This window comes from Paramormyrops kingsleyae, chromosome 10, assembly GCF_048594095.1.
Source record: "Paramormyrops kingsleyae isolate MSU_618 chromosome 10, PKINGS_0.4, whole genome shotgun sequence".
NCBI classification, from domain to species: Eukaryota; Metazoa; Chordata; class Actinopteri; order Osteoglossiformes; family Mormyridae; genus Paramormyrops; species Paramormyrops kingsleyae.
Window position 1 is genome coordinate 5,680,363 of NC_132806.1, and position 25,935 is coordinate 5,706,297.

Here is a 25,935-nt window from a genome sequence, read left to right on the forward strand (position 1 = left end):
GTTGTTTCTCGTTCTTGACTTGTTTTTTACAGTACATTCTTTAAACCATTCAGTTCATGTTTGTTTTACAGTACGAACTCAGATCTGCTGTAGTATGCATAATAAAATCTTGTTTGTTTGAACTGAAAAAGCTTTCTTTTCTGTTTTTTCTTACTTCAATCTCTGACACTCCACACAGAGTGACTACAGTACAGTAACAGTACAGTATCCAGTGCATCACCATTATGACCATTGTGCTGGCTCCTTAAGGTACTCCAAAGGCACTGCACTGCAGGAAAAAATGTTTAAGAGGCATTTCTAGTCCATTGTGACTTCAGGAGAATCACAAAAGTACTGAACAACCAACAGTTTTTTGATGCACCGTTGTCGTCATGAGTGTGTGACAAGGCACTTCACACCTTGTGACAAATAATCATGTCTGGGCATCATTAACCCTTTCAGGCTCAAATTGAGTTTTTGTTGCTAAAGGACAACCAAGACCTGCAGTGGTACTTTTGAGTAAAAAAAACTCATAAAATATGTATCTGGGGTAATAAGGTAGTTAGTTTTTAACTGTTGCAAATCAGCAACGCCTGCCTTGAGAGGGTTAAAAGTGATGAGTCATGAAATTGCATTGATGACAGCATTGATTAATAGCAGACTTACATGTTAAACATGAATTTTGAAAAATACCCCTTCTTGTTTCAGAACAACTTTGATTAACAGTTTTGATCCACTTCAAATGTTGACTAGTGTATATTAAAGTTCTGATAAATAAAATGTATAAAAATACAAACTTAAGATATGAAACGTAAAGTTCTTTGAACAAAAACACAAAAACAACAACCAAATCAAAGTTACCAGTTTTAAAAGACTTGGTAAGCTTCATAAATATAACTTTGAATAGGACTGGAGACAAATTCTGTTAAGCTCATTAATGTTAACGTTAGCGGTCTTCCACTGATAGTGGCATTAGCTAGCTTTGTGGTTAGCTAGTCTATGATGAGCCATAATTTAGCAATGGATAACGTCATACTGCAAATTGTAAAACATACATTTTCAATATAACAGGTCAAGGAGAGATGATACGTCTCACTGCTATAACTGTCACGCTATTAAAGAAATACTTCAGTCTCATTGTCAAAAGTTAAAAGGACAGTCAACTACACTGTAACAACGTAACGTAATTACTAGCTAATTCCGCTTCACTCTCGGCTTATTTAACAGCAGCAAAACTGGACATGATAGTCACGACTTTTGTCATGCTTATTTGAGTTAAGAGAACTGATGGGGATGTTCTTTTAATTGTTATTCAAGCAATGTATGTCTCGTGACCAACTCACCATGAACACACTTCACCGATGATCTCACTCGCGGATAACTGGTTCTCTCTGCCCGACTCTGGCTGGATCAGCAGGTTGCAGGATGTGTGGCGCGTTATACACGAGTGTTGCCAACAGGGACGGTGTAGGGTGCCCTCTGGTGGACAAACTATACAACGCCAACACTCATGACATGGTTGAAGGGTGTTTCGTCCATTTTTATTTTATTTTTTAAATATTCATTTATCGGCCATTATAAATGCCGATACCGATAGTTTGGAAAATGCCTAATATCGGCTGATAATATCAGCCTGCCGATAACTCAGTCGGGCTCTAGTCTCCAGAGGTTGAATCTCAACATTTGGGATGGCTTGTTAGACCCATGTTCTTCCCACAATGGACACTTGAGCCCCCGAATCCAGTAGCATTTAAATGGGATCCCCATTGAGCACACATGTCATCATGCATCGCCAGCCAATGAGCTGTGCTACATGCATTCTGGGTGAACAATTTTGGTGATGTGGGTGGTGTTGTTGCTTACTGAGTGTCCAGAGGGGCGGATCCTGGGCTCGGCCATCAGTTGCCCCGCACCAGTGGCCCCAATTCGTTTCCTGACCTCCTTCTCTGCAGGCATCCCACCGCTCGGTGTCCTTCCTAGCCACAGGCAAAACAGTGAGTTCAATTCACCCTACTCAGCTGCACATTATCTGGACATCGACCCTTGGTTGTGGTGTTCTGTATTTGTGGGAGCGTTGCGAAGGACCCCATGATCCTCTGGCTTGATCACCCGGATTAGTTGCTCGGTCAAGGAGGACACCTGAGCAGTTAGTGCGGCAATAGCAGTGTGGCTGGCCTGTAACTCAGAGTAAACACTATTGGGAGTGATTGAGTCACTACTGTCATACTGGACCACATTAGCTGCCACTGTCCACGATTTAGGTATGGGACGTAAATGTGTTAACCTATTCGCCTCCTCCCTGGTGGACTTAGTAATTTGCTCTAACAAACAGTCATCACTAACCTGCCAGTCAGAGATAAAAGACTTCAAGTCTGACCGCACATGTGTGTTCCTCTCATTTAATCCTTGATACAGTGTGTGAAGAAACGTCCCCTGAATCAGCTTCCAATCATAACTGAAACCCACACCCAGTTGTTCTAACTCAAACAGGATTCTCTGTTTCAACCCCATAATCCGATAAAAGAACTGCTGTGGACTCTCCCTGTCCTGCTGCTTAGTACGAACTGTACTAAGTTCCTGAAAAAGTTATGTACTATCTTTATCCCTCATGTGAAAACAGAGGAACCGTTTCAATTCAGTAATCGTCAACTCATCTTTGTGCGTTAGTATCTCCCTAAAAGTACCTAGTTTAGTGATTTTAAGCACCGTTCTAATAATCTCAGATTCGCTAAACCCCTCTTTTATCTCCCCATCAATCTGTTTACACAGGCTACTATATGACATGTCAGAACCCATATCAGATAATTGATCCTCGTGAATCTTGAATTTTCCTACATGGAAGCAATGCTGTCACATTAGTCAGCCTTACCACTGGTCCAGACATATCAGAAGACGTACTCAGTCTTCTATGGGTCACCCCACCATAAGTGTCACCACTGGGGCGGCGACCTGCGGAGCAGCATTCATGGTGTTGGAATCTACTACTGCATCTCTGCTCACTTCGGTTGAAAGATCAGCATTCACCTTCGAAGCTGCTGCTGCAGGCTGGCCAGTTGACTCTGCACCTGGGTTGATCAGGTCATCCAGCAGGCTATCTAGAAGAAGAAGCTGAGACATGCCTTCATCCTCTGCCTCTCTCAGTCTGTCACTTCTCACATAATCTACAATAAAATCATAAAGCTCTAGTTCATTCGCTGTGACCAAATTGACAGTCTCTTGGCCATCATCAATGGTATGTGCAACAGCCTGTAGTTGTGTTGCCGTCAATGTCGAAACTCTTCTCTATAGCTGGATGATCAGCGCCCACCGTGGAGTCACAGTAGCCATCACACCCGAACGTGCTCCTCCCTCTGGATGATTCCCCAAGCTGCAGCCCTCCAGGGATGATGAACATTCGTTCTGGTCGTCGCAGTCCTTGCTGTCCCCAGAAGGTCGCGCCGTGATCCCAGACAAGCCCCCAAAATGTTACCGGCCTCAGGTCTAGGGGATTCTGAACCGGCACAGGCCTGGTGACACAATGAACCCGGAAGAAATACTGGGAAACGATGAGGAGAGAGACAAGATTACACGTCTTGTCCAAGCCAGCTCCAGTTTATTTCTAATTGATCCGAGTACATAATTTGAATTATCATTTCAATAATATAACAATTATTTAACCCAACTATAAGTATAAAACAGAAAATACCAATAAGCAAACCAATAACACTTAACATGTAAACAATTATTCAGTACATTCCCCATGACTGTCCAATATGTGAACAGTCGATCAGCGCTAATATACTTACCTTTCAAACAGAATAATTTAAACTAACACTCCTACAGCAAAATAAACTACGTAAACCACTGACGAAATATGCTGATTATATAAATGGTTTGGGGGAAGAAGAAATGTAAATATATATATTAAAAAAACTGGAGCGAACATATACTGTAAAATCCCAATTATAAAACACACATCCTGAACTTTCACAGCACCATTACAATAGAAAACAGGACTGTGTAAGGTATTAGCAAAAAAAAACTTAAATGATCTCCACAAAATACAGCCTCATACGTAAACCAAATACTCCTTCAAAAAAAAAAAAACTACAGCACGTGGCCGCCATTATGCAGGTGCCGAACGCTTTTATCCTGCCCAAACTCCCTAACCACTCTACTCCCGCATCCCCTTGGGTGCGTGCAGGTATCGACATACATACAATGACGCTTCCGCCTAGTTTTCATACGTTATCTTATAAAGCTGGGAAACAATGAGGAGAGAGACAAGATTACACATCTTGTCCAAGCAAGCTCCAGTTCATTTTTATGAGAGCACGGCTAGCGTCCCCTCACTGATCCACCCAGCTAGCACCCTCTGCTGTCCTGGTGGCATGTAAAGACTGTACAAGAAAAAAAAAAAAAAACTTTGTTTCCCCATTTCCTTTTCCACTATTTCATACCTCATACAAAGGTTTGATCCAGATTAAAACCGAGATTGGATTAGGTGATCTGGTCTGATTTCTGAATCTGATTTCCTTTGAACAACCCATTTTCAAGATTCAATCCAATCTGTTAACTGAAATTCCACTGGATTACTTTTGAACAACTGGGCCCTGGATTGTATGACTTGAATTTTGGCCATCGATTTAAAGCTCCTGATCACCATGACTGATCTGCTTCCCGCACACCATCCTCACAATTAGCTGATTAGAATACTTGCAAGATTTCCACTCTGTATTACAGTAGGTTGTACTTCAGATGGCAGTGGTCACTTATTGATGAGCCGACACCTTATCGTGGTGGAGAGGTTTGCGTGTTCCAATGATCCCAGGAGCTAAGTTGCCCGGGGCTTTAAGCCCCTGGTAGGGTCACCCAAGGCAAACAGGTCCTGGGTGAGGAACCAGACGAAGTGCGGCTCACAAGACCCCTAATGATGAGTATAAACATTGATCCACTATTTCCCTTGCCCGGACGCGGGTCACTGGGGCCCCCTCCTGGAGCCAGGCCTGGGGGTGGGGCTCGATGGCGAGCGCCTGGTGGCCAGGCCTACACCCATGGGGCCTGGTCGGGCACAGCCCGAACAAGGCACGTGGGTCCCCCCTCCAATGGGCTCACCACCTGTAGGAGGGGCCATAGGGGTCGGGTGCAGTGTGAGTTGGGCAGTGGCCAAAGGCGGGGACCTTGGCGGTCCGATCCTCGGCTGCAGAAGCTAGCTCTAGGGACATGGAATGTCACCTCTCTGGTGGGGAAGGAGCCTGAGCTGGTGCGCGAGGCTGTGAGATTCCGACTAGATATAGTCGGGCTCGCCTTGATGCACGGCTTGGGCTCTGGAACCAGTCTCCTCGAAGGGGGTTGGACCCTCTTCCACTCTGGAGTTGCTCACGGGGAGAGGCGCCGAGCTGGGGTGGGCATACTTATTGCTCCCTGGCTGGGTGCCTGTACATTGGGGTTTACCGCAGTAGACGAGAGGGTAGCCTCCCTTCGCATTTGAGTGGGGGGACGGGTCCTGACTCTTGTTTGCGCTTATGCGCCAAGTGGCAGTTCAGAATACCCACCCTTTTTGGAATCCTTGGAAGGGGTGTTGGAGAGTGCTCCCCCCGGGGAGTCTCTTGTTCTGCTGGGGGACTTCAATGCCCACGTGGGCAATGACAGTGAGACCTGGAGTGGCGTGATTGGGAGGAACGGCCCCCCCGATCTGAACCCGAGTGGTGTTCTAATGTTGGACTTCTGTGCTCGTCACGGATTGTCCATAATGAACACCATGTTCAGGCATAAGGGTGTCCATATGTGCACTTGGCACCAGGACACCCTAGGCTGCAGTTCGATGATCGACTTTGTAGTCGTGTCATCGGAATTGCAGCCGCATGTCTTGGACACTCGGGTGAGGAGAGGGGCGGAGCTGTCAACTGATCACTACCTGGTGGTGGGTTGGCTCCGCTGGTGGGGGAGGAAGCCGGCCAGGCCTGGCAGGCCCAAGCCTATAGTGAGGGTCTGTTGGGAACGTCTGGCGGAATCCCCTGTCAGAGGGAGTTTCAACTCCTACCTCCGGCAGAACAGAACGGCGGGGGACATCGAGTGCGAATGGGCCATGTTCCGCGCCTCCATTGTGGAGGCGGCTGACCGGAGCTGTGGCCGTAAGGTGGTCGGTGCTTGTCGCGGTGGCAATTCCCGAACCCGCTGGTGGACACCGGTGGTGAGGGATGCCGTCAAGCTGAAGAAGGAGTCCTATCGGGCCTTTTTGGCCTGTGGGACTCCGGAAGCAGCTGATGAGTACCGGCAGGCTAAGCGGAACGCGGCTTCGGCGGTCGCTGAGGAAAAAACTCGGGTATGGGAGGAGTTTGGCAAGGCCATGGAGAATGACTTCCGGACGGCTTCGAGGAGATTCTGGTCCACCATCCGGCGTCTCAGGGCAGGAAAGCGGTGCAGCATCAACACTGTTTATGGTGGGGATGGTGCGCTGCTGACCTCAGCTCGGGACGTTGTGGGTCGGTGGAAGGAATACTTCGAAGACCTCCTCAATCCCACCGACACACCTTCCAATAAGGAAGCAGAGTCTGGGGACTTAGGGGTGGACTTACCTATCTCTGGGGCAGAGGTTGCTGAGGTGGTTAAATAGCTCGTCGGTGGCCGGGCCCTGGGGGTGGATGAGATCTGCCCGGAGTTCCTCAAGGCTCTGGATGTTGCGGGGCTGTCTTGGTTGACACGCATCTGCGGCATTGCATGGACATCGGGGGCGGTGCCTCTGGATTGGCAGACCAGGGTGGTGGTCCCCATCTTTAAGAGGGGAGACCGGAGGGTGTGTTCCAACTATAGGGGGATCACACTCCTCAGCCTCCCTGGTAAGAGCAGTGTGGTTTTCGCCCTGGCCGTGGAACAGTGGACCAGCTCTATACTCTCGGCAGGGTCCTGGAGGGTGCGTGGGAGTTTGCCCAACCAGTCTACATGTGCTTTGTGGACTTGGAGAAGGCATTCGACCGCGTCCCTCGGGGAGTCCTGTGGGGAGTGCTCCGGGAGTACGGGGTGAGGGTTGGACTCCGCCAGGGCTGCCCTTTATCACCGATTCTGTTCATAACCTTTATGGACAGAATTTCTAGGCGCAGCCAGGGCGTTGAGGGTGTCCGGTTTGGTGACCTCAGGATTAGGTCTCTGCTTTTTGCAGATGATGTGGTTCTGTTGGCCTCATCAGACCGTGACCTTCGGCTCTCACTGGAACAGTTCGCAGCTGAGTATGAAGCGGCTGGAATGAAAATCAGCACCTCCAAATCCGAGACCATGGTCGTCAGCTGGAAAAGGGTGGAGTGCTCTCTCCAGGTCGGGGAGGAGGTCCTTCCCCAAGTGGAGGAGTTTAAGTATCTCGGGGTCTTGTTCATGAGTGAGGGAAGGATGGAGCGGGAGATCGACAGGCGGATCGGTGCGGTGTCAGCAGTGATGCGGGCACTGCATCGGTCTGTCGTGGTGAAGGAGCTGAGCCAAAAGGCAAAGCTCTCGATTTACCAGTCGATCTACGTTCCTACCCTCACCTATGGTCACGAGCTGTGGGTAGTGACCGAAAGAACGAGATTGCGAGTGCAAGCGGCCGAAATGAGTTTTCTCCGCAGGGTGGCTGGGCTCTCCCTTAGAGATAGGGTGAGGAGCTCGGTCATTCGGGAGAGACTCAGAGTAGAGCCGCTGCTCCTCCACATTGAGAGGAGCCAGATGAGGTGGCTCGGGCATCTGCTTAGGATGTCTCCTGGACGCCTCCCTGGTGAGGTGTTCCGGGCATGTCCCACTGGGAGGAGGCCCTGGGGAAGACCCAGGACATGCTGGAGGGACTATGTCTCTTGGCTGGCCTGGGAACGCCTCGGGATCCCCCCAGAGGAGCTGGAGGAAGTGGCCAGGGAGAGGGAAGTCTGGGTTTCCCTGCTGAGACTGCTGCCCCCGCGACCCGACCTCGGATAAGCGGAAGTAAATGGATGGATGGATGGTATTACAGTAGGCTGTACTTCAGATGGCAGTGGTCACTTATTGATGAATGGCTGGTTAGGATGCAGCATGTGAGGACATCACAGGAGACGCCTGTATAGTGTTGGAGCACGGCGTCTCCACCGGGTCCGTGGATGAGAAGAGATTCACAGCTGACACGGGGAGAAGTTGCAAATCACCGGTTTATTGTCTGACAGATTGCAATCCGGGAGCGGCCATCTGACATACATTCAGCATGTACAGGAGGAGGCTCTCCATATGTATCAGTTGTATCCCTTTTAAAGCCCTTTGGGCATCCCCCCCCCCCTTTCTCGGTACCTTCCGTGTACGTGACAACCACATGTGTGGTTCCAGCCGGCTCGTACTGTTGTTGGCCTTCTGGAAGGCTAAAAGATAAGTAGGGGCTGCTGATATTCTCTGTCGCCCCCCCTATCTGTTCCGATTAGGTAGCCTTGCCTTGCCGGCGCGCCAGTCAGTTCTTGTTTTGATTAGTTACAACCTTATAGAATCATTCCCTTTATTTTATTAATTATTCCCTCAATTGTCAGATAAGACATTATAAAGATTCTTTCTATGCTGCTTTGCATGGGGAGATATCCATTGTGATGTAGATGAGAATCTGTGGCCATACAGACTGGAATGTCAGGAGGTGTAGACATGGGCATATTTTCCAGGGGGGTTAGGGGGGTCATGACCTCCCCAATAATCAGATCCAGCCAATATAACCCCCCCAATAATCATGTTTCCCCCGTAATGGGTGGAGACCTCGACCCCCCCAATGTTCCAGCCAAAGTTACGCCCTTGGGTGTACAAAGACTGCACTGTAATTCCCCATACAGCGCTGCATGTACATTTCTGCCTAAGTGCTGATTCCTACGTTTATATTTCTAGTTTTGTATTTTTTTCCTTTATGTTACGCCAGGGATGAGTGAAAGTTTTTGGGATGGCCTCTCAATCAACCAATAACAGAAGGTCCCCAGGACTGGAGTTGAAAACCACTGCTTTATTATGGGCTGATTGAGAGGTCATCCCAAAAACCTGCACCCACACTGGCCCTCCATGGATCAGGTTCCCCACCCCTGTGTTACGCAGTACTGTAAATCAGTCTTCTCTTTTTCTTTTCTGAATCATGATTACGTGGTTTGTCAAGAAATTACAGTACAAACCTTGTGTAACCTTGTACTGTTCAAAATGATACATGCCATACAGAACAAAAAGCAGCCTTGTACATTTTCAGTTATTATCATCAAAACCATTAGCCTTAATTTACTTTTGGAAAAACCTGCAGAGTACACTGTTATATTGACAGTATGGCTAAGCTTTTTAAGTTTTCCAAGATGGCGGCGCCCTGTGCGGCAGCGACCACTCCGGGTCTCGCAAACAATGTGCGTTTTTCGTTTAATGTAATGTCTTCTTCGTTAGGTTCTTACAAGAAAATTACCTACAATTGATCCTCCTTACTCAAACTTCGTACATCTGATCAATCCAGTACATTATCAAGCGATGTAGTACTGGCTTTAGATCCCCAAACTCTACGGGGAATGGGAATACTGCGGCAGCAAGACCCAGAGGCCTGCTTTGTAGCGGTCCCGCCTACCATCACCGGCCGCCCTGGGAAGCGACGTAAGCATTGCGGAAGACCACGCAAGCGAGGCACTCGGGCAGGTATCGCAGCTAGGCTAAAGGCTAATCCACGCAGACCAGCGCTTCCATCTATTCTGCTGTCTAATGTCCGCTCGCTTGAAAACAAAATGGATTACTTAAGACTGGATTTAACCACTAAAAGCAAGATGAGTGACTGTTGTGCACTCGTTTTTACCGAGACATGGCTGAACTCCGCTGTTCCTGATAGCGCGATTAACCTGGACGGGTTAACGATCTTCCGAGCAGACAGAATTCATGCTCTCAGTGGAAAATCTTGGGGAGGCGGTGTATGTATATACACAAACAACAACTGGTGCACAAATGTTGAACTTGTCTCAAGCCACTGTTCTGAAGATATTGAGTTTTTGTCACTGAAATGCAGACCATTCTACCTGCCGAGGGAATTTACTGCTGTTAGCATTACAGCTGTGTATATCCCCCCCAGTGCAAACACAAATGCAGCACTATCCACATTATATCAGTCTGTTAGTACAATGCAAACTGCTAACCCAGACTGTGCTTATATAATTGCTGGTGACTTTAATCAAGCTAACCTAAAGACAGTTCTGCCACATTTTTATCAGCATGTTGATTTTGCTACCCGAGGAGTAAATACATTGGACCGGGTTTACACAAACATCAAACAGGCATTCAAGGCAACTCCCCACCCCCACCTTGGGAACTCGGACCATCTCTCTGTCATGTTAATTCCTGCTTACAGACCGCTGCTAACTAGGAGCAAACCATCTACAAAGCAGATACAATCCTGGCCAGAGGGAGCTCTTTCAGCACTCCAGGACTGTTTTGAATGCACGGACTGGAATATGTTCAGAGAGGCTGCCACAACTAACCAGCACATCAACCTGGAGGAGTATGCAGAGTCTGTGACAGGATTCATATCCAAGTGTGTGGAAGATGTGACAGTGACTAGGAACATCACCACACGTGCCAACCAGAAACCGTGGCTTAACAGGGAGGTGCATGCCCTCCTGAGAGCACGAAATACAGCCTTCAAATCCGGGGACAGAGACGCTCTTAGGTCAGCCAGAGCTAACTTGAACCGTGGCGTGAGAGCAGCAAAACGTGCTTATGGACATAAAATTCAGAGTCACTTCACTGATTCAAAATATTCCAAGCGCCTATGGAAAGGCATTCAGGCAGTTACAGACTACAAACCCTCCCCACCTCCCTGTGATGATAACACAGACTTCCTCAACGCACTTAACACACATTTTAGCCGGTTTGAGGAAAACAACAACACAATGGCAAAAAAAGCCACTCTCACTATGGACGATGCAATACTATGTCTTGACCACAGTGAAGTTCGGAGGACCCTGAGCAGGGTCAATCCCCGGAAAGCCGCGGGTCCTGACAATATACCAGGGTGTGTACTTAGAGGTTGTGCTGACCAACTTACAGTTGTTCTCACTGACATCTACAACATCTCCCTAAGACAAGCCATCGTTCCTCAGTGCTTCAAAGCCACGAACATTGTTCCACTGCAAAAGAAATCACCGACATCATCACTGAACGACTATCGCCCAATAGCACTTACACCAATCATGATGAAGTGCTTCGAAGGCTTAGTCAAAAACCACATCTCATCCAGTCTGCCTGCCACGTTTGATCAACTTCAATTTGCATACCGTCCAGATCGCTCCACTGATGATGCCATAGCAACTGCACTCCATCTGATTTTGGCTCATCTGGAAAATACGAACAGTCATGTGAGGATGCTTTTTATTGACTTCAGCTCCGCCTTCAATACGGTCATCCCACAGCACCTGGTAAAAAAACTGGAGTCACTAGGCATCAGCACCTCTCTATGTAACTGGTTGTTAGACTTTCTCACAAACAGACCCCAGACAGTACGTCTTGGAAAAAACACCTCTGAGGCTATCATCATGAACACTGGAGTTCCCCAGGGCTGTGTTCTAAGCCCCCTACTGTTCACCCTGTTGACTCACGACTGCTGTGCCAATCACAACTCGAATCACATCATAAAATTCGCAGATGACTGTGAGGGTGTCGGTAGGGAACCAAGAGGACACTGGCGCGGAATCCGGTGCGAGGAATTTTAATAAAGCAAGACAAAGGCAAAGTCCAAAAACCGAGAGGTCTGCCGGCGAACGAATCGCTCGGACACGAGGTAAGGAGCAGGCTGAATCGATGTCGTGGGACGGGCTGGGGTCGGGCGATGTGCGGAATCGGTCTTGGGGCTGGGCTGGTCTCGAAGTCGGTGAACAGGCGAAGGTCAGGCGATCGGCGTCGGGCATCAAGGGGCTAGGGCAGAAACTCGGGGTCTAAAAGGCAGAGCAACAATGGTCAGGAAACACGGAGAAGCAGAAAACCGGTAAACGCTTGAACTCTGGAATATTCCTAGAAGATCTCGCATCAGGGTGCAAGAGCGGACGGCTGATATAGTCCCTCCTTTCCGGACATAAGCAGCCACAGCTGGTGGTGGGTGGACGTATCGAGGACCGGGGAAACCGGACTGTCCGGTATAGTGGCGTCTGACAGAAAGATCAAAACAACGGGGAGGGCAGGAGCGAGGAATCCCCGACGGCGTGGCTGTCGTGACGTCAGTTGGAAACTCCCCGGGGTTGATCCGTGACAATGACACAACAGTAGTGGGCCTCATCAGAAATGACGATGACTCCGCATACAGAGAGGAAGTTGATCAACTCATTTCCTGGTGTGGTAAAAACAACCTGGCGCTGAATGTCAACAAGAGAAAGGAGATCGTTGTCGAATTCAGAAGAAAGCACATCCCACACCGGCCACTTACCATATATGGAAACAGTGTGGAGACAGTGAAAAGCACCAAGTTTCTGGGAGTGCATATCACTGATGACCTGTCATGGTCCACGAATACCTCTTCTGTGGTCAAGAAGGCACAACAGCGACTTCATTTTCTCCGAAGGTTGAAAAGAGCAAACCTCACCTCCCCTGTCCTCACAACTTTCTATAGAGGCACTATAGAAAGTATACTGACCAGCAGTATCTCAATTTGGTATGGTAGCTGCACTGCCACTGAACAGAAGATACTTCGTAGAGAGGTGCGTACGGCGGAGAACATCATCGGGTCATCGCTCCTATCTGTTCAAGAACTATACCACTCACGTTGCCATAGCAAATCCATTAAGATCATAAAAGATCCTACACACCCAGCACATGGACTGTTTGAACTTCTGCCGTCTGGAAAATGCCACCGCAGTACAGCCAGATTTAACAGGAGTTTCTACCCCCAGGCCATCAGAATACTAAACTCTGTTAAATAACCTTTTGACCTTTTACTCTCCTACCTATTGTGCACTTTAAAATCACTGATAGGTCTCAAGTTTTCAATCTACTTATATAGTGCAATAACTAATTCACTGTGAAACGTAGTGCAATAATTTCTCATAGTATATATCACCCACAGAATATATTCGTGTATATATATTTATTGTTTGTACTTTGCTGCTTTTTGTTGCCATGCTGTCTTAACTACCTCTGTAAAGTGAAATGTCTGCATGTTGTATGTATGTTGTCTTGAGTGCACTTGTCCCTTATGTCAGCACATTGAGCCTTGGAGAAACGCGATTTCGTTCTGCCTGCATCTGTCTTTGTACTGTTGTATGGTGTGAATGACAATAAAGTTTCACTTCACTTCACTTCACTTATTCGTGAACAATGACACAAGGACTTGTCATTCTGATGGCACTGACATGTTCATTGACATAAATATTTACTTTTAAGAGATAATCTATGGCTTTTTTGCAGGCAGTCCATTTGTGTGGTGCTGTTTGTACGAATTGTTTTGAGAAATGCACTTACAGTTTTGCAGATGTTAAGGGTGATTCCAGAAGTGTACCAAAGCAACAGAGAAAAACTATAATGTTGCTAGAGAGTGGCAAATAAACTGATTCACCATTTATTCTCATGTACAGCACTTAGAATGCTTGCTCTAAATGCAAATGTGTAAATGTAAATGTAAGCAGTAAAGCTACAATTTAAGTTCTGTTTGCATGGTGGAAAGAACACTTAAACTCTCTTTTGAGTGTGATTAGAAGATCTAATGGTTTTGAAAAAGTAACAACTGTGTGATATGAGAGAATCTAATATCAGATTGATAACAAAAGACTGAGACTGTGCTAAGCTTGTCTGAGAGAGATGATTAGCAAATGCCCTCCCACAGTGTCTCAGCACTCCATACAAAGAACTTCATATGCTCAGTATGTGTTCCTCTTTATCTAATTGTTCTCATTTTAACTGGCTGTTAAGGAGTGAATTAATAAACATCATGTAAGTGTAAGTTAGAATGCTTTTTCACTATTACTTAAATTCCTGCGTGAACCAGCCAATCAGATCAGCCTGATGCGTATCTTGTACCTCTCTGTTTCCTGCCCTTTCATCCCGACCACGACCATGATCTCTCAGAACAGCTTATTCTAAACAAGTGGAACCACAAAGATGTTCAGACTCTTTGCTCTTCTCATTTTTATTAGTAGGGTCCTAAAATATAAATTATTTTTGGATTTTAATATTTTCATATATTTGTATGATGTGATCAGTGGAATAAGTATTTGGCCATTTAATCTTCATCATAGTTAATGGTTATTTTGCTTACTGTTATGATGTATGTCACGTTTATTTGTGTTTTTCTGTTTTTCCAGACACTGCACTGGCTGTGGATGTTATTCAGCCCAGTCTCCTGATGAGGGTTCAGCTTGGAGACAGTGTGACCCTGACATGCTTCTGTCCAGACGATGTTACTTACCTTACTTGGTTTAGGCAAGCTGTTGGTCAGAAGCCCCAGCTCATGGCAAGGACAGTTACTCTGTTTTCTGTTGAATTTGACAAGAAATACAAAAATATAAAACGTTACTCCTTACAGAATGCAAAGGGGAGTTTTAACCTCACTATTTCCAATGCGGAGCCGTCAGATTCTGCAGTGTATTATTGTGCTGCTGTGTTTCTTCATGAGGTCACCTTTGGGAATGGAACCTTTGTCATAATCACAGGTAAATGAGATTCCAGCTATTTTCATATTTGCTTTATTATACTGTCAGTAAGATTATTCCCTGTAAAATATGTTTGAGAGTTGAGTCATGTGTCAATATAAAATTAGCAAAGATACCTGATTGTCTGCTTTGCTCCATTAATGTTTTTCTAAACAACATTAAACAAAAATAATTTATTATTATTATAATTATTATCATTATTATAGAATTTGTTACATTTGCTTGCTGTCAGTAATCTTCAGCCAAAAGCCTAACCTTCTCTTTATACAGAAGTTAATGTTACACATTGCAGCCTCTTTAAAACAAATGAAATATAAATGTTTGAGTTGCTATATATAGGACTGTGCAAAAATCTTAAGCAACAAAAAAAAAATATTTTTCACATTATTTATCTGAACAGTCAGCGTATATTCGCTCTGGAAAAAAAACATGATTTGACATACTGTACAGTAAGAATCAGGGATGTGCCCCATTTAGATCTTATTTGAGAACGGTCCTTAAATTTCAGTTCATTTTGTTAATCTGAATTAAATTTGAATTGTGGTTGAAAACAGGATCTGGCATTGCAATTAATATTTGAATTTAAGGAAGTTGAATGAAAAATGATTTGGATTCAAATAAGTTCATATATGTACTGTAGGTGTAGCTTTTAACTATAGTCTATTATTTAAATATGAATTACACATAGAAACATTAATATTATGTATCATTATTATAAAAATGTCATTTTGTTCAGAATGAAATAATGTAACATTTGAAGTGTCACCTAAAATGATAATTAAACTGTCATTTTGTGTACCATGGTGGATCTGCTCATAGGAAAAGCTGAGTGTCACTCCTCAAATGTTAGTGTTGGCTGCAGTGACTGCAGTTTCTAACCTAAGAAACGTCCCAAACTCTTTTACTGCTTCAAAAGTCAAACTAGCCCCTATTCCTGTCATGAAAGCTTCACATAATGTCAGTGTTACCTGAGCCAACCATGTTTATCAGAGGATGCCAACCCTTTGGCTGCAGCTTCCTCTGCACATGCTGAGAGAGTCTTCAGTGTAGCAGGAAAAGATTTCAGGACAGAATATTGCAAATTAAATTGTAAATCCTTTGCAGATATTATGCTGACTAAATAAAATAATAATGAAAAATTAGACATGTGTATTGGAATAAAGCATAATTGCATTTGCCATGACATTTTGCTTTTTGCCGTAGTGCTGTGGTTGAATGGAAAAACTTACTTTTCTACGCATAAGAAAATAAATAGGAGCAACTACATGAAACCAAGTAATTCCTTTTAAATTCCTTTTACTATGTATACATCTTATTTAGTGTCAAAAAAGAGACAAACTGTTAATCAGCAAACAGTAACAAGTAAAGATAATACATTTGGCTCTTGAGTCAAATCATGCAGGTACTACAGCAAAATCCTCAAAAATACTAAAATACATCAACAGCTAAATATGCAAAAACAATAAATACCTTCCTCTGGAAAAGGGGCAACATAAACCAAATGGATATTGATAGAATTATGAAAATTATGCAAATATAATGTACACTTTACACATTTAATTTTTTGAAGTGAAAAGGATTCAATTCTTCTTCCAATTCAAAATCCAATTCATGAATGGGATGAAGCACAGTTCATAATTTCTGAATTTCGCACGATCCTGATAAGAATATATACTAATAAATGGTAATACAATAAAAAAAGACAATAATTAATTTTTTCTCCAAGAAATTGGTGTTTTTTTGGATGACTACAAGAACATCACTTTGGGTGCCAAACCTCTCCAAAATCAATAAGAATAATCTATGAGGATCTGTATTTTCAATTTTTTTTCTCCCAAAGGCCTGTCATCATGCACATTTTGCTTTTCAGGTAAAAACTCCAACAGCAGGACTGTGGTGCAGCAGCCTGTGTCTGACACAGTGCAGCCAGGAGACTCTGTGGACCTGCAGTGTACAATAGAGACTGGGAGCTGTGCAGGAGAACACAGTGTTTACTGGTTCAGACATGGATCAGGAGAATCCCTTCCAGGAGTCATTTACAGCCACAGAAACAGGAGTGATACGTGTGAGAAGAGCCCTGAGGCTGGATCTCCTACACGGAGCTGTGTCTACATCCTCCCCAAGAGGAACCTCAGCCTCTCTGATGCTGGGACTTACTACTGTGCTGTGGCCATGTGTGGGGAGATGCTGTTTGGGAACGGCACACAGCTGGATGTAGATGGTAAGATTTAAAAAGAGCTGATGAAATCATTTTAAAATCCAAATGCAAAAAAAATCCAGGAGTCAGAAATGAGAGTGTAAATCCATTATTATCGTTGCAGTGTGACATCATCTCAGTTTCATCATTAGACGTTTTTTTTCTCCAGGTCTTCATTCTTCTTCAGAGATGATGGTGCTTATCTCTCTCTCCATTTTAAGAGCTGGACTTCTCCTCTGTGTTCTGCTGATATTCACCCTCTGCTATGGCGCAGTCAAGGTATCCTAGTCAATGTGTACTTTACAAATTCCTTTGGCGGAATTTTTATTGAGCTAAAGCTGTTATCGTAGAAGCTGATACTACGGAAGAGGATTAGGGCCACCATGAAAATATTATTTGAATTCTGACTTTAATGTCAGAATTCTTAGTTTAGAAAAAAAGTAAAAATTCTGAGATTAAAGTCAGAATTCAAATTATATTTTCATGGTGGCCCTAATCCTCTTCCATATGATACCTTGCAAAAGACAATCTTCACATTTTATTTTAAATCAATTTTAAATATATTTCAATCAATATGTTAAGTCTGAAAAAAATATTTGCATGATTTCTACAATCTGATATCTGCTATTTAACTAATTCTGTCATGTAGCAATATATTGGAGTCTGTGATGTTTTATCTGTTAAAATGTCACTTCTTACTTAGCAACAAAGAATGATACAATGATACTTTATGCATATATACTGTTCAGGAATGCCTTTTCCATTGGTTTTTAAGCCTGACAGTTCACTCGAAGCATGTGAAATGAAACAAGTGGGTCAAACCATACTTTTATAATTCTGTTTTTCCATTACTTAATGCAATATATACTATGCAACTTTCCATTTAAATTGATACATTTATCAATGTTAGGGAATGAATTGTAGATAATAATCTATTATATTTTGTGTTTGGTAATGAAACTCAGCTTAATTTCAGAAGTTTGGGTAAACTGGTAGAAATCATTCATTGCTTTGGATAATTGTGTGCAAAATTATATAGTTCAAGGAGAAAAAGGTTTTACAATCTGTAAGCTTATGGTTATATTTTTGGAAGCAGCTACTCATTTTCTGTTTTTAGAGGGATGGTATTAAAACAATATGAACTTTTGCTGTTTTAAGGTAAAATTATTCTATTTCCTTTTAGCTATTCACAGGATCTGCATTTTGTCATATATTATGCATAAACTAGTGTAGAAGAGGGTATATTCATGTATACTGTTAAGTTGTATATATGTGCTGTTATACGACTCAAATACGTTCGTTATTATGAGACATATGTATGTATGCAAATAAAGATTTTTTCCCCAAGTAAAGGAGATCGATGGTGTGTGAGTGTAATTTCTTTCCTCCATTATTTATAATTCATTTTCTGATTGTCTCACGCAGCGTTAATTTTGGCAAGAATTTTTTATTTAGTTTTAGTCTTAGTCACTTACTCAAAACTGTAGTCACATTTTAGTCTTTTGTTTTTGTTTTGTTTTAGTTAAGATTTAGTCAGTGGACCTCAGGTTTAATTTTATACCCAAACCGCACGGAGTTCAGCAGTCTGTGATCGTGCTCAGACAGACTAGGACCAGATGTTGACACATTCATGACCACATCAGTCAGGTCAACTGGCCTGTAGTCATTAAGTTCTGGGGAATGGATGCCCTGGCAGATTCAGGGGGCTCTGCACTTTATAGGGGGCCATGAATACAAACAATACATAACTCATGGGGACCCACAACCACCCCCCCCCCCCCCCAACATCACAGAGGCATTATGACAGGGGGCCCAGAAATTCAAGCTACGCCCCTCCCGTGACCTTCGTGTTTTGGGGACTGGGATGGTGATGGACGATTTAAAGCATGAGGGAACAGAGCAGATGTCCAGAAATCTGTTAAAGATGCCAGTAAAAGCTGGTGCACGTTGTTCACTGCACTGCTACATGGTGGATGGACAGACCTGATCTGGGCCAGCCAGGGACGGATTATGGGTTGTGTGGACCCCTGGGCAAAACGTTCGCGAGCCAGTTCGCCAGCACCACCACCACAACCACCACAATTCAAGGGCCCTTGGCAGCCAAACGCCCTCCCTCCATGTTTCCATCAGAGGCCCTATAGGGTCAGGGGCCCTTGTAGGCAGAGGATCAAAGAATGTAGGCCCTCTAAAATAGACAAACGAAAATACATTGTTGATAAGCATTGCAAATTGTTTTGGGCTAGGGGTCCCACGGGCCCCCTGCACCCCAAGGGCCCCTGGGTAGCGGCCCCGCTGGCCCGGTCCGTAATCCGTCCCTGGGGCCAGCAGCTCATTTCATCTTCTGTCCTCTGAAAACCCTGCTGACATCCTCCTCTCTGTAAGCAGGTGCAGGCTGGTGGAAATGGGAGTGTGCAAAGTGTAATAGCAAAAATATAAAGCAGTGCTGATGTAACAGGGGGCTCTGACCCCCCCCCCCCCCCCCCCAATGGCCATCTGGAATCCTGGGCCCAGCTGCCAGCCGTTTATTCTGGTGCCGACACTGGAAAAGCAGGTCTGGTAGCCGAGGGGCCAAGCAAGTTCTTCCTATGTTCACTTAAGATTAATGTAAAATGAAATACTGATTTCTTTCAAACAAAGGAGGCAGCAGATATCACTGCTGATATCAGTATTCCTCAACATATTATAAATAAACCTCTATAAAAACATTAAGGCATATCAGTAGCATACAGATTTCTTGCATTTGTGGAACATTTTCTTTGTGCTGCTGTTTAAATGTGTTGTTGATGCTGCAGTCAGTAATTTTCCACTAGCAGTCTCACCTCTGCATTTTACAGGAAGACTGACCAACTGAAACAAGGGTGTTTGTGTCACACGTCTAAGTGAGCGAAAACCACACAATCACCAGGTCCTCACCTCAGTCCCTCTGCCTGACTAAAATAACTACAAAGGTTTTTTTTCTAAAGCGAGGTTTCACAGCACTACATCTCTTTGCTTTTTCACAAGATAGTACTTACTACACAACCTCGAGGTGTTCTTAGGATCAATGTTGGAAAACAAATTATTTTCAGTAGGTGTGTCCAGACTTCTGCTGGTACTGTATATTAAAAGGCCTGTCACATTAAAGGTCACTCAGTGGTTCTCTGCAGCCTCAGCCCTCGAAAGATGGGGTTAGATTCCCAGTCCTTGGTCTGTGCATGTGGAGTTTGCTGGTTCTCTCCATGTTAGCATGGGGTTCCCCCTCCAGTCAAAAACATGAAGATCGTGAATTCAATAGTCCTCTGTTCCTAGAAATTTATATACAATGAGAACTGTGTATGTTCCTTAGAATATATAATCTAAGTCAGTATTGAAAGTGCTTCCTAAATATCCCACCTACAGCTTGTAACCACATGGTCTTCTTACATATTATAAAATCCATCTATCTTCCTGCTGCATATCCAGTATTTGGTCATGGAGAGTCTGGTGCTTATTCCAGGAAGTGCATGGGAATACCCTGGATGGGATGTCAGACCATCACGAAACATTTAAATGCAACAAGTTTAACTGTGTAAATATCCTTAACTTCAATTCAATTTCCAATCAAAGCATGGTTTGATCCATACGTTTAGAAACATATACTCCCAATATACTGTCCTCGCTATTTCATTTACTGTATGTCCCTGCAAGGGTGCAGTAGGGCATGGGTGCCCTGGCAGATTCAGGGGGCCCAGCACTTTACAGGGACCCTTCAATATGTAATATTATATGTAAAATTTAGCAGAGAGGCCCAGGGTGACATTTTGTCTGGGCCCTGAATATCTAGCTATGCCGCTGTGTTACTGTGTTTTTTTTTTTTGTTCTTGCCACCAACAACCTTGACGTTGCTATATCGCCACCTGGTGGTGAAGACATCAGCCAAAATATATATATATATATACGTTTAACCAACGGGTTCTGAAATCAAAGTGCAGAGTTAGCAAGTTTACTGCTTTGTGGGAAGTGTGGTGCTCTTACACTGCCTAGGAGTTATACCTGAGGCTTGCTGACTGTCCCAGGGCCGTGCATATTTAATGGGCTGCCATCCAGGCTTCCCTTTTGCTGTGCGCTCGAGGCTGGCCAGAGGCCTCAGCTGTTTATATTTTGACATTTATGTTTCTTTGTATATCCTTGGTTCTTTATGTATGTCTGTCATGGTTCTTTGTTTTGTACCTTTTTTTATTCCTGCTTGTGCCCAGACTGTAAGTTTTGTTATCCTGGTATCTCCCAGTGTTTGACACCTTGAGTATTTGTAAGTAACCCTCACTTATATCGTACAGTATCCAGTCCTAGTGTTAGGTTAATTGTTATGGTCTGCACCTGCCCCTTATGTAGCACTCGTTATCTGTGTATTTAAGCGCCTGCCCTAATTCTGGTCAACTGGAGGATCACGTGACCGGCGCATGACGATGCAATGCTAAACCCTGAGCTCCGCTTGCAATCCGCCTAAATTCATTATTTTCTAGCAGCAAACTTCAATATCTAGAGCCTGGTTATCTACGATGTCAAAGCAGACGAAGTTAGTTCACTTACGGGAGGAAGATCGCTCGCTGATTAAGAAGAAATTTAAAGAAACCAATATGGTGTCGAAGGAGGACCTCGATAATGCTGTGAGGGCCGCGGCTAAGCTAGCCGTTAGGGAGCAAATGCTGGAACTCGAAGAACTTGTTAAGACATCTGTTAGGGAGGCTAGAGAGGGTATATTAACACTGCAGATAAATGAACTGAAGCTCAAGCTTGAGGCAGCCAGTGAACAAATTTCCTCTATCGGCCGTCAAATGGATCAGCAAGAACAATCCATCAAACGTCTAGAATCTAGATGAGACAATATTCAAACTTCAACTTGCTCTGATAAAGCAACCATTCGTAGTTTACAGGTGACAATAGGCGATATTCAGTGTTGGGCAAGTTACTTCAAAACTGTAATGCGTTATTTATTACTTGTTACTGTCATTTCAAAGTAATTCGTTACATTACAATATTACTGTATTTAAAATGTAAGGCATTACACTACTATTACTCTTTGTCACATTCGGAGACGGGTGAGCCGGGAAGCAGACGAGAGCAAGCCAGGACTTCGGGTAAACTGGGTCTTTAATCGGCGACAGACAGACAGGTAGGGACATCCAATGGACAATACAATGCCGGATCTGGCAGACATGGGGAGATGCGGACTAATATACACAGGACTAGGTAAACAGAACAGGCAACAGGTGAGAACAATCAGGGCTGAACACGAGGTAATGAGGGGGGCGTGGCACTAGTGTTGTAGTTCTCGAGACAGGTCTTGGTCTCGAGACCAATTTTTTGTGGTCTCGGTCTTGTCTTGGTCTCGACTCTATTTGGTCTCGGTCTTGTCTTGGTCTCGACTCTATTTGGTCTCGGTCTTGTCTTGGTCTCGGACATAGCGGTCTCGATGGGATGGGGAAAAAAAGAGAAAACTGCACATCCTCACAGAACAGTATCATTATTTATTACGCGCCTCAATTCAAATGCAACCAGTCAGATGCATCCATTTCAAAAACGTTACATTTTATACATTTTCTCCACGGACACTGCCAGTGCTTCACAGTCCACAAACATCATACACATCGTATCATACATCGGCAAAAAAATGTCCGAAAATGTCCGCAAAGTCTATAGCATAGTTATAATTCAAATAAATTAGGTATTTTACATTGATTAGAAAGCACGGTCTTGGAGGTGCAAGTCAATCTGGAGGCTCATTCTCTTCAATTCAAAGCAAAGGATCATTACATAGCTGTATTCATAGCTTACCCGAGGCCTCTGTCCCTGGTATAAGAGACTTAATATGAACATCTTTCTGGTACATCCCATCTCTTTCCCTTGACAAGGTCTGATAAAATGGTTATAGGAGAGTATTGCTGAGAATATTATTTTCCATCAGGTCTCGTAACTGTGACAAATCTGGGAGATTTTAAATGAGAGACATATGGACATACGGACAATATAATTGAAAAGATAACATGAATTTGATTTAACGAGTAATGACACTTTACAGCAATGCCTTTTTTCTCTACAGTTGATCTGGGTAATGTGATGTCGATTCTAGCCCTAGTCTGTTTTCGGTCTTGGTCTTGGTCTCGACCAATCTTGGTCTTGGTCTCGCCTTAGTGTGTCTTGGTCTTGGTCTTGGTCTTGGTACCCTCAAGTCTCGGCAGTGTCTTGGTCTTGATACCCTCCGGTCTCGGCAATGTCTTGGTCTCGGTTTAGGCGGTCTTGACTACAACACTACGTGGCACACATCGGGATCGTACGGAGCGGGATGTGACAGAACCCCCCCCAAAGGCGCGCACACCGGGCGCGCCAGAGGAGAGGCGACGGACGAGACGAACCGGGAAAACAGGACCTGGAAAACAAAGCAGAACGTCAACCAAAAACAGGGAACAGAACGGAGACGCAGAACAAGAACAGGGACGAGAAGAAAGACAAGACACGACACAGAACCGGGAAGGTGGACAGACAAACCAGGAAGGGAGACACAGAAGGAGGGGAGAAAGGCGGAACAAAAGGGCCAGGAGTGAACGGAGGAGACAGAGAGGGACGAGGAACAAAGGCAGGAGGGACAGACGGGAACGGAGGAGGAACAAGGGGAGCACAAGGGAGCCCAGGCGGGCGATGGGCAGCGGCCGGAGGGGCCGCAAGGGAGAGGGAGGAGGGAGCAGGAGGGGACCACCCAGGGGCCAAGGGAACGGGACGAGGGAGTGACGGAGGGGACACGGAGGGAGCAGGAGGGGGAAGCCGCGGCAGGCGACGGCGCAGCCGGAGCCGGCGAAGGCGCCGTCCGACGCACCGCCGAAGCAGGGGGACCCGGAGGCGACCGACAAGGAGCCGGAGGCGCGACCGAGGACCGGCACCACGGAACCAGGGGGGGACCCGGAGGCGACCGCCGACCCCGAGCCGGAGGAACCACAGGCGGCCCCGGAGCCCCAGCCAAGGTGAGCGAGGGCAAGCCAGGGGGCAGGGCGGGCGGGAACCGGGCCCCACGCCTATGGCCCCGTCCCTTTTGGGACACTGACAGGCGGGGCCCTAAGGGGCGTGGGTCCCTGCAGGGAGAGGGATCTGGGGTCCATAGGACGGTCCCCGAGGGATCCCACTCAAGGTCCCCCTCGGGGACAGGAGTCTGAGTCTCGGGTGGGGCCACGGGCGTGGCCATTGCAGCAGGCGGAGCCGCCGGCGAGCAGGGCTGGACCAGCTGGACAGGCAAGCAGGGCTGGACAGGCAAGCAGGGCTGGACAGGCAAGCAGGGCTGGACCGGCGAGCTGCCAACAGGGGACGCCGCGGGCAGAGCAGCGGTAGCAGCCGGCGATGCAGCCGCGGGCGTGGCCGCAGGCGGTGCAGCCAGAGGCCAGACGGGCGAGACGGGCAGGTCAGGCGAGACGGGCTGGACAGGCGAGCAGCCAGCCGGGGCCGCTGCAGGCAGAGCAGGGGCCACTGCAGGCAGAGCAGGGGCCACTGCAGGCGCCTCGGGCGTACGGTCAACAGGGGGTGCCTCGACGGGTGCCGCCAGCATGTAACCAGCAGGGAGCGCCGCAGCGGGCGCCGCCATCACGCGGCCAGCAAGGGGTGCCGCAGCGGGCGCCGCCATCACGCGGCCAGCAAGGGGCGCAACCGCGGCCACCTCAGGCAGTTCAGGCGCGGGCAGGACAGGCGAAACAGGCAGTTCCGGCGCCGGCAGGACAGGCGAGCAGGAGCAGGGCTGGCCGGGCAGGACAGGCGAGCAGGAGCAGGGCTGGCCGGGCAGGACAGGCGAGCAGGAGCAGGGCTGGCCGGACAGGACAGGCGAGACGGGCAGATCAGGCGAGTGGACAGCAGGAGCCGCCGCGGGCAGAGCGGCCTCTTCCTCCACCGGTGTGCGGCCAGCAGGGGGCGCCAGGGCGGGCGCCGCCATCACGTGGCCAGCAGGGGGCGCCGCCATCACGCATCCAGGAGGGGGCGCCGCCATCACGCGGCCAGCAGGGGGCGCCGCCATCACGCGGCCAGCAGGGGGCGCCGCCTCGGCCACCTCAGGCACTGCCGTAGGCAGAGCGGTGGCAGCTGCAGGGACTGCATGCGGGTCAGGCAGGACAGGCGGGTCAGGCAGGACAGGCGGGTCAGGCTGTGCCGCGGGCAGATCGGCGACAGCAGCAGCAGGCGCTGCTGGTACGTCCAGAGCAGGCGGGTCTGGAGCGGGCAGGTCCAGGACTGCCCCTTTAAGGGCTCTAGAGACCCGGGGAATCGCGTCTCTCACCGGGCTGATCCCTTTTCCGTGCAGGCGCTCCGGCCGGTATGGATATGCCTCCCGCGGAGGCGGCATCTCACCGTGGACGCCGAGCAGGCGGGTAGCGGCGAAGTCATCCCAGGGGAGCGGTGAGCCCTCGTGCTCCCTGGCTAACTCCCAGGCGGGGAGCAGAGTGCAAGCCCCCAGGAAGAGAGACGGAGCCTCTTCCTGCTGCACTCTGTTTTTGTTCCGCCTCTTCTTGCCGCTTACCGTGGAACGCGGAGCCACCGCGATCACTTCGCCCGGGCTCTGGGCGACGGCGCAGGAGTTTGCGTGCCCGCTCGAGCGGGTACTGCTGTCCGGGCGGGCGCTCTTCCGTGAGGAGGTCCGCGCCCCGGGTGGCCAGCTCCAGGGCTACAGGATCCTCTAGTACTTTGGGTTGGGAGCGCCAAAACACAAAGTCTTGCAGGAGACCGAGCCGGTGGTGCTCGGTCTCCCGCGTTGCGTTGTATGGGAGATCCGGCATTCTGTCACACTCGGAGACGGGCGAGCCGGGAAGCAGACGAGAGCAAGCCAGGACTTCGGGTAAACTGGGTCTTTAATCGGCGACAGACAGGTAGGGACATCCAATGGACAATACAATGCCGGATCTGGCAGACATGGGGAGACGCGGACTAATATACACAGGACTAGGTAAACAGAACAGGCAACAGGTGAGAACAATCAGAGCTGAACACGAGGTAATGAGGGGGGCGTGGCACACATCGGGATCGTACGGAGCGGGATGTGACACTCTTAAGTTACTCCCACCAAAATAACTGGAAATATGGATTTGGAAATCTAAATGTAGCTCATGACGCTCAATTAGCTCAATTAGACTGGACCCAAATCACCCGATCACCACATCAAAAGGGACACCTCACCCCCACTGG

The 25,935-nt window shown here is 46.8% G+C and overlaps 1 protein-coding gene and 1 long non-coding RNA gene across 2 annotated transcripts; one reads left to right on the forward strand and one right to left on the reverse strand.

Moving 5' to 3' along the window:
* Positions 1–1,446: 1,446 nt before the first annotated feature.
* LOC140593148 (uncharacterized) lies at positions 1,447–2,940 on the reverse strand. The gene is made up of 3 exons (XR_011993412.1): positions 2,849–2,940; positions 1,843–1,955; positions 1,447–1,470 (listed from the first exon to the last, which is right to left on the reverse strand). It is a non-coding gene; the product is annotated as an uncharacterized lncRNA (long non-coding RNA).
* Positions 2,941–9,461: 6,521 nt separating this feature from the next.
* Positions 9,462–25,156, forward strand: LOC140593193 (uncharacterized). Its single transcript, XM_072717099.1, has 5 exons — positions 9,462–9,543; positions 14,223–14,570; positions 16,441–16,791; positions 17,042–17,046; positions 25,058–25,156. The coding sequence occupies exons 1-5, from the start codon at positions 9,462–9,464 to the stop codon at positions 25,154–25,156; spliced, it is 885 nt and encodes a 294-aa protein (XP_072573200.1).
* The last annotated feature ends 779 nt before the right edge of the window (positions 25,157–25,935 follow it).

Bases quoted from the DNA above. Each gene is read 5' to 3' on its own strand.
- LOC140593193 (XM_072717099.1), top strand. From the start codon at position 9,462: ATGGGAATACTGCGGCAGCAAGACCCAGAGGCCTGCTTTGTAGCGGTC. The intron at 9,544-14,222 runs GTAAGCATTGCG...CTGTTTTTCCAG, and splicing joins CGGCCGCCCTGGGAAGCGAC to ACACTGCACTGGCTGTGGAT. The intron at 14,571-16,440 runs GTAAATGAGATT...TTTGCTTTTCAG, and splicing joins AACCTTTGTCATAATCACAG to GTAAAAACTCCAACAGCAGG.